The following is a 15,775-nucleotide window of genomic DNA, read 5'->3' on the forward strand; positions in this document are numbered from 1 at the left end:
TGGGCACAGATTGCTTCAGTATCTGACGATTTGCGAATGATGCAGAACACTGTGCAATCATCAGAGAATATCCACAGTTCTGACTTTATGATGGAGGGAAGGTCATTCATGAAGCAGCTGAAGGTGGTTGGGCCAAGGACTCTGAGGAACTCCTGCAGCAATGTCTTGGGGCTTAGATGTTTGGCCTCCAACAACCCACAACCATATTTCTTTGTGCTAGGTATGACTCCAACCAGTCCCTCATAAAATTGAAGTAATTGGGAATCAGGGGAAAAACTCTCCACTGGCTAGAAGCATCACTAGCCCAGAGACTCTGTTTTCTGCTTTCACACTATTGCATCCGCCACTGGGTTTGCCAGCCACTTTCTTACCCCAAACAGCTTTTGGACAGGCTGAAATATGCATTCAAAATATATATAACCTTTATAAAAGTTAATAAAATTCCCTCCACTTCCCCCCAAAATATATTTAAGCTTATTCTATGGTGAGCATCCAGTACCAGACTCCATATAGATTACAAGCTCACCTCAACAAATTAAAATATTTAAATTGCATTAACGACTGGAAATCCCATGTCATTAGCATTCTGGCAAAGTGCCAGTCATAAATCTGATCCCAGCGATGCAAATTCCTGGTGGTTCTCAAATTTCCTGCTGTAACTTCAGTGGAAAACCTGGAGAAATGGCGTAAGCAACAGTTTATACTTTGCCTCCGGGGTTTCTACCAATCTTGCACCAAAGTTACAGAGGGAAATCAAAGGAATGCCTGCACAAATTGCTGCTGTCAGCTTTTAGTTGTTTTATTTGCAGAATTCCCGGTTAGGCAGTAAGTGAATCCGAAGTGTCTTAAATCCTGCAAGTCAGGATTCACACCACCAGTTTTCTGTTTCCCCGAGTTTCACAGGGACACAGCATAACTCTGATTTAAAACTACAGGGTAAAAGAACTATATCAATCTCTTTAAATTACAGGGACTTTCCCAATAAATTCCCTTCTTTAAACCTGATGGAAAAAAGAGCATTATTGAAGATTTGCATCCTTTATTCTCATTCATCCATTCCCCCAATCTCACACTGATCCAGCTTTGCCTTCCCTCTCGAGACCTGGGAACAGAGGAAACATAGGAATGTAGGAAACATAGGAACACGAGTAAGCTACTCAGCCCCTCGAGCCTTTTTTGCCATTCAATGAGATCATAGCTGATCTGCAACCTAACACCATATCGCCTTGCCTCATATCCTTCGATACCTTTGGCTAACAAAAATCTATCAATCTCAGTTTTAAAATTAACAATTGATCGAGCATCAATTGTTGTTTGAGGAAGAGAGCTCTTTGACAGTTTTGATGAAAGGTCACAGACCTGAAACGTTAACTGTGTTTCTCTCTCCACAGACGCTGCCACACCCGCTGAGTATTTCTAGCACTTTCTGTTTTTATTCCAAACTTCTACTACTATTTGCATGAACTAGTGGAAGCGGTTTCTCCCAACCCACCCTATCTGGTCTCCTTAATATCTTGAAAACATCGATCAAACCACCACTTCTAAATTCCAGGGAATACAACCCTAGTTTGTGTAATCTCTCTTTGTAATTTAACCCTTGGAGTCCAAGTATCATTCTGGTATATCTATACTGCACTCCCTCCTAAGGTGTGTTGCTCAGAACTACTCACAGTACTCCAGCTGTGGTCTGACCAGGGCTTTGTACAGCTGACGCATGGCTTCTACCCCCTTGTATTCTATTCCTTTAGCTATAAAGGCCAGCATTCCATTAGCTTTTCTGATTATTTTCTGTACCTGTTCATGACATTTCAATGATCTGTGTACATGGATCACAAGTCTCTTTGGACCTCCACTGTTTCTTGCTTTTCATATTTTAGAAAGTACCCTGTTCTATCCTTTCTAGGTCCAAACTGGATGACCTCAAATTTGCCTAGATTGAAATCAATTTGCTACAGTTTAGCCCATTCACTTAATCTATCAATATCTCTTGATAATTTTATGCTTCCATGTACACTGCTTACAATGCTGCCTATCTTTATGTCACTGGCAAATTTGGATATTTGACTTTCTATTTCATCATCTAAGTCATTAATGAATACAGTGAATAATTGAGGGCCCAACACAAATCCTTGAAGTACACTACTGATTGTACCCTACCAATTAGTTAACTTCCCCATTATCTCTGTTCCCCATCTCCTTCCACTCAACCAATTTTCTAACCAGGTAAATAATTTGCCTTCAATTTTATGAGCTTATGAGTTTATCAAATCCCTTCTGAAAGTCCATATAAATAACATTCATAGAGATTCTCCTGTCCACTACTTTAGCCATCTCTTCAAAAAAATTCAATCAGATTCATCAGGCATGACCTGCTCTTTACACAGACTCGAAATTCTTCACTGTGTTTATTATGCTTTTACTGAGAGTCTAAAAGAACAGTAAGTGGTTTAAAGAACTTATACCCTATTTACCAGTCATGGTTGAGAGTATAATTCTAGCACTTTTCCCAGCAGCACTCCATAAGCCCCCTTTCACTATTCCTGCTAGGTTCTACCTCTCACTACTACCAACTCTACCTTCAATGCTCCAACATCTCATCACAACTATCTTACTGCTTCCACACCATAAGAACACCATTTTCACATTCCCAACATCCTATTCCAATGCTCTTGAATTCCCTACCATTAACCTAATACTTAAAGATCCCTTCCCTTACACTCATATATCCCAATATTCCTTTGCTCCTGCTGTCCCTACCACCACCACCCTTTCAGTACTCCCAATATCTTAGGTCACCTTCCCAACACTACTTAAATTACAATGCCCCTTTCAGTACTTCTATATGCAACCTAAAGCAGCTTTCCTACAACCTCTCTCTGGATTCTGGGCTTTAACAAAGGTAAGGGATACAATTCACTACATAGCTAAGGAAGCATAATAATAATCAAGGCCACTGATTATAATTTTCACAAGAATATAGATATAATCAGAATAATGTTGCAGAAAAGAATGCTCATTCCCCAAAAATGTGCTACTTGAACATATAACAGGACCTACTCCCACTATGCGCAGAACACCATACCTATTTGAGAGCAGTGAGTGCTAAAAACAATGCAGTTTAGGCCTCAAGATGGAATCATAATTCTGTCACCTTGTCTCTGGCTATGTCATTGCTTATGCCAGTGGGAAGCAGTTTTACTCTTTAGCTAACCTCACACATATTGCCAAAAAAAGATCTAGATCAATATAAATTGAAATTGTGGTTTGGTACACTAACTAAGCCACAACTCCCTTTCTCCACAGTGATCAAATAACTGCAATTACATTACATTATCACCTGCAAAATAGAACAAAGAATAAAATTTATACCTTTTATTGTCAGGTTGTCTGGATAAGTAACCATTTGCTGTACATTTCTCCCATCAGTGTTGTTTTCATCATATTCACCCACACATGACGTAATACCTGTAAGAGGATTGAAGTTAATTAGTATCATACCCTAAGAAAAAAAGCTGAAGGAACACAATTGTAACAGTACTTGGGAATATTCAAAATGGATATACCTGGTTGTTTCATGGCTGATTTTAGACCTAAAGGTGCCCATTCTTCACGAAGCCATCTATTCACTTCGTGGTACGAGTACAGTTTCATGAATATGATGGTATGCGCTACTAAGACCATTGCTGATCCAACTGCATTGAGGAATAACCCAAAGGGGAAAAAGGAAAGACAAGAATGATAAGTACTTGCACAAAAGATGACTAGTCTACTAACATAAGTATATTTAGTTGGGAGGGAGGGTCTACAAAGTGGCAGCACAAATCAAGATGGTAAACATTAAACTTCAATTTTATTCAATTTGTATGGTATATATATTATACATATAAAACAAACAATTGCATGACAGTTCTTTTTGCCTTCTGTTGCTAAGATTTGACATTTTGATTTCTATTGCTCATTCCCACAAATCCAGGATGGTATGTTACCTCCCTGGTGCCAGGGTCAAGGATGTCACTGAACAGCTGCAGAACATTCTGAGGGGAGGGGGAAGAGAGAGGGTGAATAGCCTGAGGCCGTAATCCATATTGGTACCAATGACACAGGTAGAAAGAGGGATGAAGTCCTGCAGGCAGATTTTAGGGAGCTAGGAAAGAAATTAAAAATTATGACTTTATAGGTAACAATCTCTGGATTACTCCCAGTGTCATATGTTAATCAGTACAGAAATAGGCAGAAAGTGCAGATGAATGCATAGCTGCAGAGATGGTACAGGACGGATAGCTTTAGATTCCTGGGACATTGGGACTGGTTCTGGGGGAATGGGACCTGTACAGACCAAACAGTTTGCACCTCAACCAGGCCAGACCAATATGTGATGGGGAGGTTTGCTAGTGCTGTTGGGTCTTAACCTGTTAATTGTGTATCAATTGTTTAATTATATGCAAGTGGCAGGTGTTAATTGGGGTCTGACATGAGCACTTATAAGCAGTGAGGAACTACATGTTTGTAATCCTTTTACTCTGTACTCTAATAAACTGAGTAAAGATAGGCTCCAGCATCACCATCCTTCCACAACAAGCTTTCTGGAATTTAGCATTGGAGAGGGTGTAAACTAGCTTGGCAGGGGGATGGGAACCTGAGTGTAGATTCAGAAGGGAAGAGAGTAAAGTTGGAAAGATAAGGCAGGAAATTAGTAAGCAGGTATGGAAGGCAGAGAAAACAAAGGCTGGAAAATAGACAACAAAGGAGTTGTTCAGTGTGATTAGTGGTATATATTTCAATGCAAGGAGTCGAGTGAATACAAGAGATGAGTTGCGGGCACAGATAGACACTTTGGAAGTATGATATCATAGCTATTATTGAAACATGACTTAAAGGACTGGAAATAGCAACTCAACATTCCTGGTTGCAGGATTTTCAGACAGTGCAGAGGGGGTGAGAAAAGGAGGGTGGGGGGTGTGGGGGCTCACAGTATTGGTTAAAGTAACAATTACAGCTGTGAGGAGGGATAATATGCTAGAAGGATCATCAAATGGGGCTATATGGCTTGAATCGAGCAACAAAAAAGGGGCAATCACACTGCTGAGAGTATAGACTCCCATATAGCTAGAGAGAGATAGAAGAGCAAATATGTTGGCAAATTGCTGAGAAGCGCAGAAGCAATAGGGCAGTAGAAAAGGGGATTTCAACTACGTTAATAATAACTGGGATAAAATCAGTGTTAAAGATATAGAGGGTGCAGAATTCTTAAAATGGATTCAGCAGAACATTTTTAGTTCGTACAGGGCAAGCCTAACAAGAGAAGGGGCAGTCTGAGACTTAGTTTTCAGAAATGAAGTTGGGCAGGTGGAAGGGCTAACAGTACGAGAGCATTTTGGTGGAAGTGATCATAATTCAGATAGATTTATCTTAGTTATGGAAAAGGACAAAGATAGACCAAGAATAAAAGTTTCAAATTGGGGAAAGACCAATTTTACTAAGCTAAGATGTGATTTGGCAAAAGTGGACTGGAGACAGCTACTTTTGCCGATTAGAGACAAAAATAGTAATTTGTGTGTGGAAGTGGAAGACATGGGCATGGTTCTTAATGCTTTGTGTTTGTCTTCAGAAAAGAGGGGGATGCTGCAGACATTCTAGTTAAGGAAGAGGATTGTGAAATATTGGATGGTATAAACATCGCAAGAGAGGAAATATTAAGTGGTTTTGCATCTTTGAAAGCGGATAAATTGCCAGGCCCAGATAAAATGTATTCCAGGCTGCCTAGAGAAGCAAGGCAGAAAATAGTGGAGGCACTGACTAATATTTTCCAATCCTCTCTGGCTACAGGTGTGGTGCCAGAGGACCAGAGAACTGTTAATGTTGTACCATTGTTTAAAAAGGGATGAAAGGATAGACCGAGTAATTACCAAACAGTCAGCCTAACCTTGGTGGTGGGCAAAGTCTTGGAAAAAATTCTGAGAGACTGTATAAATTGTCATTTAGAAAGGAACGGATTAATCAAGTTCAGTCATCATGGATTTGTTAACGGAAGGTGGCACAGTGGTTAATGAAAGATTAGTATAAATGGGTGGTTGCTGGTCAGCACAGACTCGGTGGGCCAAAGGGCCTGTTTCAGTGCTGTATCAATAAATAAATAAAATAAAATAAAAAAAAATAAAGGTTGTGTCTGACGAACGATTACATTTTTTGGAGGGGTTAACAGGAAGGGTCAATGAGGATAGCGTGTTTAATGTAATCTATATGGATTTTAGCAAGGTTTTTGACAAGGTCCCACAAGGCAGACTGGTCAGAAAATTAAGAGTCCAAGGGTAAATGGTAAGTTTGGATTCAAAATTGTCTCAGTGACAGAAAGGAAACGGTAACAATCGACAGATGTTTTTCTGACAGGTAGACTGTTGCCAGTGGGGTTCCACAGGGCTCAGTACTAAGTCCCTTGCTTTTTGTTATATCATGATTTAGATTTAAGTTTAGGGTACATGATTAAGAAGTTTGCAGATACAAAAACTGGTCATGTGATTGATAGTGAAGAAGAAAGTTGTAGATGCAGGAACATTTCAATGTACTGGTCAGGAGGGCGGAAAAGCGGCAAACATGATTCAATCCAAAGAAGTGTCAAGTAATGCATTTGGACAGGGTAAACAAGGCAAGGGAATGTACAATAAATGGTAGAATACTGAGAAGTGTGGAGGAATAGCGGGTCCTTGGAGTGCATGTCCACAAATTCCTGAAGGTAACAGGACAGGCAGATAAGGTGTTTAAGGAGGCATACAGGATACCTCCCTTTATTAGCCGAGGCATAGAATATAAGAGCAGAGAGGTTACACGAGAACTGTACAAAATACTAGTTAGACCACAGCTAGTGTACTGCATTCAGTTCTGGTCACCACATTACAGGAAGGATATGATTGCACTAGAGAGGTTACAGAGCAGTTTTACAAAGAAGTTGCCAGATGGAGATTTTTAGCTATGAGGAAAGATTGGATAGGCTGGGGTTATTTTCTTTGGAACAGAGGAGGCTGAAGGGGGATTTAATTGAGAAATTATGAGGCCTAGGTAGAGTGGAGAGGAAGGACCTTCCGGGAGCGGAGAGGAGAGGAGCTTTTCCAGCGCTCCGGAGTTTAAAAAAAAAGCCAACAGTGATGTCAGAGGAGAGCTGCAAGGTGATTGGTTGGGTGAGTCACTGCTGTTAGTGTATTTAAATGTCTTTAAAAAAGGGGAAAGTTTTTTTTTGTTGAAAAAAAACCTCTGGTGATAAGGCGAGTGCTACAAATTGGAGTGGGTAGAACAAGGCCCCTAGTGTAATTAGTATTTTTTAAATTCAGGGAGTAACTAATAAATCTAAGGGTAAGTCATGACAGGAGAGCTCAGCCCTGTGATATGCTCCTCCTGTGCTATGTGGGAAATCAGGGATGCTTCCAGTGTCCCTGATGACCATGTGTGCAGCCAGTGAATCCAACTGCAGCTACTGGCTACCCGCATTACGGAGCTAGAGCTGCGGGATGGATTCACTGTGGAGCATCCGCGATGCTGAGGACAGCGTGGATAGCATGTTTAGTGAGGTGGTCACACCACAGGTAATGGCTGCACAGGCAGAAAAGGGATCGGTGACCACCAGACGGAGTAGTAGGCTCAGGCAGGTAGTGCAGGAGTCCCCTGTGACCATCCCCCTCTAAAAAAGATATACCGCTTTGGATACTGTTGGGGGTTGGGGTGGGGTGGGGGGGGGGGGGGGATGGCCTCACAGGGGAAAGCAGCAACAGCCTAGTTCGTGGCACCACGGAGGGCTCTGCTGCACAGCAGGGGAGGAAAAGGGGTGGAAGAGCTATAGTGATAGGGGATTCTATCGTAAGGGGTGCAGAGAGGTGTTTCTGCAGCCGCAAACGAGGCTCCAGGATGGTATGTTACCTCCCTGGTGCTAGGGTCAAGGATGTCTCGGAGCGGCTGTAGGACATTCTGAAAGGGGAGGGTGAGCAGCCAGAGGTCGTGGTCCGTATTGGTACTAATGACATAGGCAGGAAGAGAGATGAGGTCCTGCAAAGTGAATATAGGGAGTTAGGCAGAAGGTTAAAAAGCAGGACCTCTAGGGTTGTAATCTCAGGATTACTCCCGGTGCCACGTGCGAGTGAGGGTAGGAATAGGAGGATAAGGCAAATGAATACGTGGCTGAAGAGCTGGTGTAGGCAGGAGGGCTTCAGCTACTTGGATTATTGGGGTCTCTTCTGGTGCAGAGGTGACCTGTACAAGAGGAACGGGTTGCATCTGAACTGGAAGGGGACAATATCCTTGCGGGGAGGTTTGCTAGTACTACTCAGGAGGGTTTAAATTAGTCTGGCAGCAGGGTGGGATCCAAAGTAGTCATCTCCCCGATGCGATAGTTGAGGCAAATGTAGAGGTTAAAGCAACTATTTATTTATTTTATATCAATTAACTAATTAGTGCTAGAAATGACAGTTAGAGGGGTGAAGTGCTTCACCTGTGAGATCTGGGAAGTCCGTGACGCTTCCAGCGTTCCGGGCGACTACATCTGCAGGAAGTGTACCCAGTTGCAGCTCCTCACAGACCGCATGGATCGGTTGGAGCGGCAACTGGATGCACTTAGGAGCATGCAGGTGGTGGAAAGCGTCATAGACAGGAGTTTTAGAGAAGTGGTTACACCCAAGGTGCAGGCAGATGGATGAGTGACCACCAGAAGGGGCAGGCAGTCAGTGCAGGAATCCCCTGTAGCTATCCCCCTCTCTAACAAGTATACCGTTTTGGATACTGTTGGGGGGGATGGGCTATCAGGGGAAAACAGCAGCAGCCAGAGCAGTGGCACCATGGCTGGCACAGTTGTTCAGCAGAGAGGGACAAAGCGCAGAAGAGCAGTAGTTATAGGGGACTCCATAGTCAGGGGCACAGATAGACGCTTCTGTGGACGTGAAAGAGACTCCAGGATGGTATGTTGCCTCCCTGGTGCCAGGGTCAAGGATGTCTTTGAACGGACAGGGGGCATTCTGAAGGGGGAGGGTGAACAGCCAGAGGTTGTGGTACACATTGGTACCAATGACATAGGCAGGATGAGTGATGAGTCCTGCAGGGGGGAGTTTAGGGAGTTAGGTAGTAAGTTAAAAAACAGGACCTCTAGGGTTGTAATCTCTGGATTACTCCCTGTGCCACATGCCAGTGAGGCTAGAAATAGGAAGATAGTGCAGCTAAACACGTGGCTGAGCAGCTGGTGTAGAAGGGAGGGTTTCAGATATCTGGACCATTGGGCTCTCTTCAGGGACAGATGGGACCTGTACAAGAAGGACGGGTTGCATCTAAACTGGAGGGGCACTAATATCCTGGCTGTATGGTTTGCAAGCGTCACTCGGGAGGGTTTAAACTAGTGTGGCAGGGGGGTGGGAACCAGAGCAGTAGGACAGCTAGTGAAATAAATGAGGAGGACATAGTAAATAAGGCCAGTAGGACTAAAGAGGAAGAGCAGGCAGGGAGATGTTGCTGAGCACAGCGGGACTGGTGGTCTGAAGTGCATTTGTTTCAATGCGAGAAGTATAACAGGTAAGGCAGATGAACTTAGAGCTTGGATTAGTACTTGGAAATATGATGTTGTTGCTATTACAGAGACTTGGTTGAGGGAAGGGCAGGATTGGCAGCTAAATGTTCCAGGCTTTAGAAGCTTCAGGCGGGATAGAGGGTGATGTAAAAGGGGTGGGGGAGTTGCATTACTGGTTAAGGAGAATATCACAGCTGTACTGCAGGAGGATACCTCGGAGGGGTCATGCAGCGAGGCAATAGGGGTGGAGCTCAGGAATAGGAAGGGTGCAGTCACGATGTTGGGGGTTTACTACAGGCCTCCCAACAGCCAGCGGGAGGTAGAGGAGCAGATATGTAGACAGATTTTGGAAAGATGTAAAGGTAACAGGGTTGTGGTGGTGGGTGATTTTAACTTCCCCTATATTGACTGGGACTCACTTAGTGCTAGGGGCTTGGATGGGGCAGAATTTGTAAGGAGCATCCAGGAGGGCTTCTTGAAACAGTATGTAGATAGTCCAACTAGGGATGGGGCCGTACTGGACCTGGTATTGGGGAATGAGCCCGGCCAGGTGGTCGAAGTTTCAGTGGGGGAGTATTTCGGGAGCAGTGACCATAATTCCATAAGTTTTAAGGTACTTGTGGATAAGGATAAGAGTAGTCCTCGTTTGAAGGTGCTAAATTGGGGGAAGGCTAAATATAACAATATTAGGCAGGAACTGAAGAATTTAGATTGGGGGTGGCTGTTTGAGGGTAAATCAACATCTGACATGTGGGAGTCTTTCAAACGTCAGCTGATTAGAATCCAGGACCAGCATGTTCCTGTGAGGAAGACAGACAAGTTTGGCAAGTTTCGGGAAGCTTGGATAACACGGGATATTGTAAGCGTAGTCAAAAAGAAAAAGGAAGCATTTGTAAGGGTTGGAAGGCTAGGAACAGGTGAAGCACTTCAGGAATATAAAGACAGTAGGAACGAACTTAAGCAAGGAGTTAGCAGGGCTAAAAGGGGTCATGAAAAGTCATTGGCAAACAGGATTAAGGAAAATCCCAAGGCTTTTTATACATATATAAAGAGCAAGAGGGTAACCAGGGAAAGGGTTGGCCCACTCAAGGACAGAGATGGGAATCCATGTGTGGAGCCAGAGGAAATGGACGAGGTGCTAAATGAGTACTTTGCATCAGTATTCACCAAGGAGAAGGACTTGGTGGATGATGAGCCTAGGGAAGGGAGTGCAGATAGTCTCAGTCATCTCATTATCAATAAGGAGGAGGTGTTGGGTGTCTTGCAAAGCATTAAGGTAGATAGGTCCCCAGGGCCTGATGGGATCTACCCCAGAATACTGAGGGAGGCAAGGGAAGAAATTGCTGGGGCCTTGACAGAAATCTTTGCATCCTCATTGGCTACAGGTGATGTCCCAGAGGACTGGAGAATAGCCAGTGTTGTTCCTTTGTTTAAGAAGGGTGGCAAGGATAATCCAGGAAATTATAGGCCGGTGAGCCTTACGTCAGTGGTAGGGAAACTAACTTATTAGCGAGAGACAGCATGGTTTTGTGAAGGGGAGGTCGTGTCTCACTAATTTGATTGAGTTTTTTGAGGAAGTGACGAAGATGATTGATGAAGGAAGGGCAGTGGATGTTATCTATATGGACTTTAGTAAAGCCTTTGACAAGGACCCGCATGGCAGACTGGTACAAAAGGTGAAGTCACACGGGATCAGAGGTGAGCTGGCAAGATGGATACAGAACTGGCTCGGTCATAGAAGACAGAGGGTATCAGTGGATGGGTGTTTTTCTGAATGGAGGGATGTGACTAGTGGTGTTCCGCAGGGATCAGTGCTGGGACCTTTGCAGTTTGTCGTATATATAAATGATTTGGAGGAAAATGTAGCTGGTCTGATTAGTAAGTTTGCGGACGACACAAAGGTTGGTGGAGTTGCGGATAATGATGAGGATTGTCAGAGGATACAGCGGGATATAGATCGGTTGGAGACTTGGGCGGAGAAATGGCAGATGGAGTTTAATCCAGACAAATGTGAGGAAATGCATTTTGGAAGGTCTAATGCAGGTGGGAGGTATACAGTAAATAGCAGAACCCTTAGGAGTATTGACAGGCAGAGAGATCTGGACGTACAGGTCCACAGGTCACTGAAAGTGGCAACGCAGGTGGATAAGGTAGTCAAGAAGGCATACGGCACGCTTGCCTTCATCGGTCGGGGCACAGAGTATAAAAATTGGCAAGTCATGTTGCAGCTGTACAGTACCTTAGTTAGGCCACACTTGGAATATTGCGTGCAATTCTGGTCGCCACACTACCAGAAGGACGTGAAGGCTTTGGAGAGGGTACAGAGGTGGTTTACCAGGATGTTGCTTGGTCTGGAGGGCATTAGCTATGAGGAGAGGTTGGATAAACTCGGATTGTTTTCACTGGAACGACGGAGGTGGTGGGGCGACATGATAGAGGTTTACAAAGTTATGAGCGGCATGGACAGAGTGGATAGTCAGAAGCTTTTTCCCAGGGTGGAAGAGTCAGTTACTAGGGGACATAGGTTTAAGGTGCGAGGGGCAAAGTTTAGAGGGGATGTGCGAGGCAAGTTTTTTACACAGAGGGTGGTGAGTGCCTAGAACTTGCTGCCAGGGGAGGTGGTGGAAGCAGATACGATAGCGACGTTTAAAAGACATCTTGACAAATACATGAATAGGAAGGGAATAGAGGGATATGGGCCCCGGAAGTGCAGAAGGTGTTAGTTTAGGCAGGCATCAAGATCGGCGCAGGCTTGGAGGGCCGAATGGCCTGTTCCTGTGCTGTACTGTTCTTTGTTCTTGTATGAGCAAACCCAAGTCTCTTTGACCAGCAACACTTACAAGTTTCACACCTTTTAAAAAATTCCACTTTTCTATGCTTACGACCAAAGTGAATAGCTTCACACTTCCCTACATTATACTACATATTCGGCACCATTCGTGTCTCCTCAGATACTGAAGCAGTCGGTGTTGAAATGCAGCAAGACCTGGACAATATCCAGGCTTGGGCTGATAAGTGGCAAGTAACATTTGCGCCACACAAATGCCAGGCAATGACCATCTCCAACAAGAGAGAATCTAACTATCTCCCCTTGACATTCAACAGCATTACCGTCACTGAATCCCCCACTATCAACATCCTAGGTGTTACCATTGACCAGAAACTGAACTGGAGTAGCCATATAAATACTGTGGCTACAAGAGCAGGTCAGAGGCTAGGAATCCTGAGGCGAGTAACTCACCTCCTGACTCCCCAACTATCTACCATCTACAAGGCACAAGTCAGGAGTGTGATGGAATACTCTCCACTTGCCTGGATGGGTGCAGCTCCAACAACACTCAAGAAGCTCGATACCATCCAGGACAAAGCAGCCCGCTTGATTGTCACCCAACTACAAACATTCACTCCCTCCACCACCGACGCACAGTGGCAGCCATTGAGGCTGCTCTGCCATTCAGTGCCATTATGGCTGATCTTAGGCTTCAGTTCCACTTTCCCGCCCGCTTGCAATATCCCTTGATTTCCTGAGAGAGCAAAAATCTGTCTATCCCAGCCTTAATGTATTCAACGATGGAGCATCCATAACTCTATGGGGTAGAGAATTCCAAAGATTCACAACCCTTTGAGTGAAGTAGTTTCGCCTCATCTCAGTCCTAAAACTGAGCCCTTTATCCTGAGACTGTGCCCCCATGTTTTAGATTCCCTGACTAGCAGAAACAATCTCCCAGTGTCTACCCTATCCAGCCCCTTCAGAATATTGTCTGTTTCAATGAGATCACCTCTCATTCTTCTAAACTCCAGGGAGTATAAGCCCACTTTACTCAGCCGATCAATGATGGAAGGACTTGGACTAATGATGGGAAAGGGCTGTTGGTGCAGGAAAACAGGAAGTAGTTGGGCAAAGTACTCCTTGATGACCTACTATTGGAGCTCTTTCAGCAGGCAGGATAGTGGGCCTGCTCTTTCTTGTCATACTGTGTCTTCCTGTTTTTCATACACCTTTGCCTCCACGTCTTCCTCTGCTGGTGGCTTGATGGTTTGGCTCCTCTGTACAGCAAAGTCATGGAGCATGGAGCAGTTGGCAATGATTTTGGAGACTTTCTGGTAGTAGTACTGCAGGGCAAATGTTACACCATCCCCTCATCCCAGGGACCAATTTAGTGAACCTTTGTTGTACCGCCTCCAAAGCAAGTATATCCTTTCTTAAATGTGGACACCAAAACTGCACACAGTACTCCAGATGTGGCCTCACCACAACTTTGTACAATTAGAACATTACAGCGCAGTACAGGCCCTTCGGCCCTCGATGTTGCGCTGACCTGTGAAACCATCTGACCTACACTATTCCATTTTCATCCATATGTCTATCCAATGACCACTTAAATGCCCTTAAAGTTGGCGAGTCTACTACTGTTGCAGGCAGGGCGTTCCACGCCCCTACTACTCTCTGTGTAAAGAAACTACCTCTGACATCTGTCCGATATCTATCACCCCTCAACTTAAAGCTATGTCCCCTCGTGTTTGCCATCACCATCCAAGGAAATGTTGTGCCTTTATTTCAGAAGGGCAGCAGGAATAAGCCAGGGAACTACAGGCCGGTGAGCCTTACATTAGTGGTGGGAAAGTTATTGGAAGGGATTCTGAGAGACAGGATTTATATGCATTTGGAAAGGCATGGTCTAATTAGGGATAGTCAGCATGGCTTTGTGCGTGGCAAATCATGTCTCGAATTTGATTGAGTTTTTTGAGGAGATGACCAAGACGATTGATGAGGGCAGGGCGGTGGACGTAGTCTACATGGACTTTAGCAAGGCCTTTGACAAGGTCCCACTTGGTAGGCTGGTCCGGAAGGTTCGAACATATGGGATCCAGGGTGAGCTAGCCAATTGGATACAAAATTGGCTTGGCGATAGGAGGCAGAGGGTGGTAGCGGAGGGTTGTTTTTCAGATTGCAGGCCGGTGACCAGTGGTGTGCCACAGGGATCGGTGCTGGGCCCTCTGTTGTTTGTCATATATATTAATGACTTGGATGTGAATGTAGGGGGCATGATTAGTACGTTTGCAGATGACACCAAAATTGGTGGTATAGTGGACAGTGAAGAAGGTTGTCTAAGGTTACAACAGGATATAGATAAACTGGGAAAGTGGGCAAGGGATTGGCAAATGGAATTTAACGCAGACAAGTGCGAAGTGATGCATTTTGGGAAGTTAAACCAGGGCAGGACATATACAGTGAATGGCAGGGCCCTGGGAAGTGTTGTTGAGCAGAGAGACCTTGGGGTGCAAGTACATATTTCCCTGAAAGTGGCGTATGGCATGCTTGCCTTCACTGGCCGAGGCATTGAGTACAAGAGTTGGGACGTCATGTTACAGTTGTACATAACGTTGGTTAGGCCGCATTTGGAGTACTGTGTGCAGTTCTGGTCGCCGCACTACAGGAAAGATGTGATTAAGTTAGAGAGGGTGCAGAAAAGATTCACAGGATGTTGCCTGGTTTGGAGGGCTTGAGTCATAAAGAGAGATTGGATAGACTGGGTCTGTTTTCCCTGCAGCGAAGGAGGCTGAAAGGGGACATGATACAGGTATATAAAATTATGAGAGGCATAGATAGGGTAGAGAGCAAGAGTCTGTTTCCCATGGTAGGGGTGACTAAAACTAGAGGGCATAGATTTAAGGTGAGAGGAAGGTGGTTTAAAGGGGATCAAAGGAGTAATTTTTTCACACAAAGAATAGTGGGTATCTGGAATGAGCTGCCAGAAGAGGTGGTGGAGGCAGGAACAGTAGCAACATTTAAGAGGCATCTGGACAGGTACTTAAATGAGCAAGGCATAGAGGGATATGGAATTAATGCAGGCAGGTGGGATTAGTACAGATAGGCATTATGGTCGGCATGGACACAGTGGGCCGAAGGGCCTGTTTCTATGCTGTACGACTCTATGACCTAATTATGTTAACAGAGAGGTCAATAACCAGGGTAATTGGCAGAAGTAAAGAGAGATATTTTCACCCAGAGGGTGGTGGGTGTCTGGAACTCACTACCTGAAAGGGCAGTAGAGGCAGAAACCCTCAACACATTTAAAAAATACTTGGATATGCACTTGAAGTGTTTAGATTAGATTAGAACATTACAGCGCAGTGCAGGCCCTTCGGCCCTCGTCGTTGCTGTTGTAACCTCCAGGGCTACGGGCGAAGAGCTGGAAAGTGGGATTCGGCTGTCTCGCCTTTTTTCAGATGGCACAG

At 44.6% G+C, this 15,775-nt stretch overlaps 1 protein-coding gene across 1 annotated transcript in view; it reads right to left on the bottom strand.

Moving 5' to 3' along the window:
• The window catches only part of LOC137378596 (diacylglycerol O-acyltransferase 1-like), a 224,690-nt gene that overhangs the window by 125,573 nt on the left and 83,342 nt on the right, over window positions 1-15,775 (bottom strand). The window contains exons 6-7 of the mRNA XM_068048897.1: window positions 3,564-3,692; window positions 3,370-3,465 (exon numbers count right to left, since the gene is read on the bottom strand). Coding sequence (XP_067904998.1) covers window positions 3,370-3,465; window positions 3,564-3,692 — 225 coding nt within the window. The remainder of the gene's footprint in view (window positions 1-3,369; window positions 3,466-3,563; window positions 3,693-15,775) is intronic.

Source organism: Heterodontus francisci, chromosome 17, assembly GCF_036365525.1.
Source record: "Heterodontus francisci isolate sHetFra1 chromosome 17, sHetFra1.hap1, whole genome shotgun sequence".
Classification (NCBI taxonomy): domain Eukaryota; kingdom Metazoa; phylum Chordata; class Chondrichthyes; order Heterodontiformes; family Heterodontidae; genus Heterodontus; species Heterodontus francisci.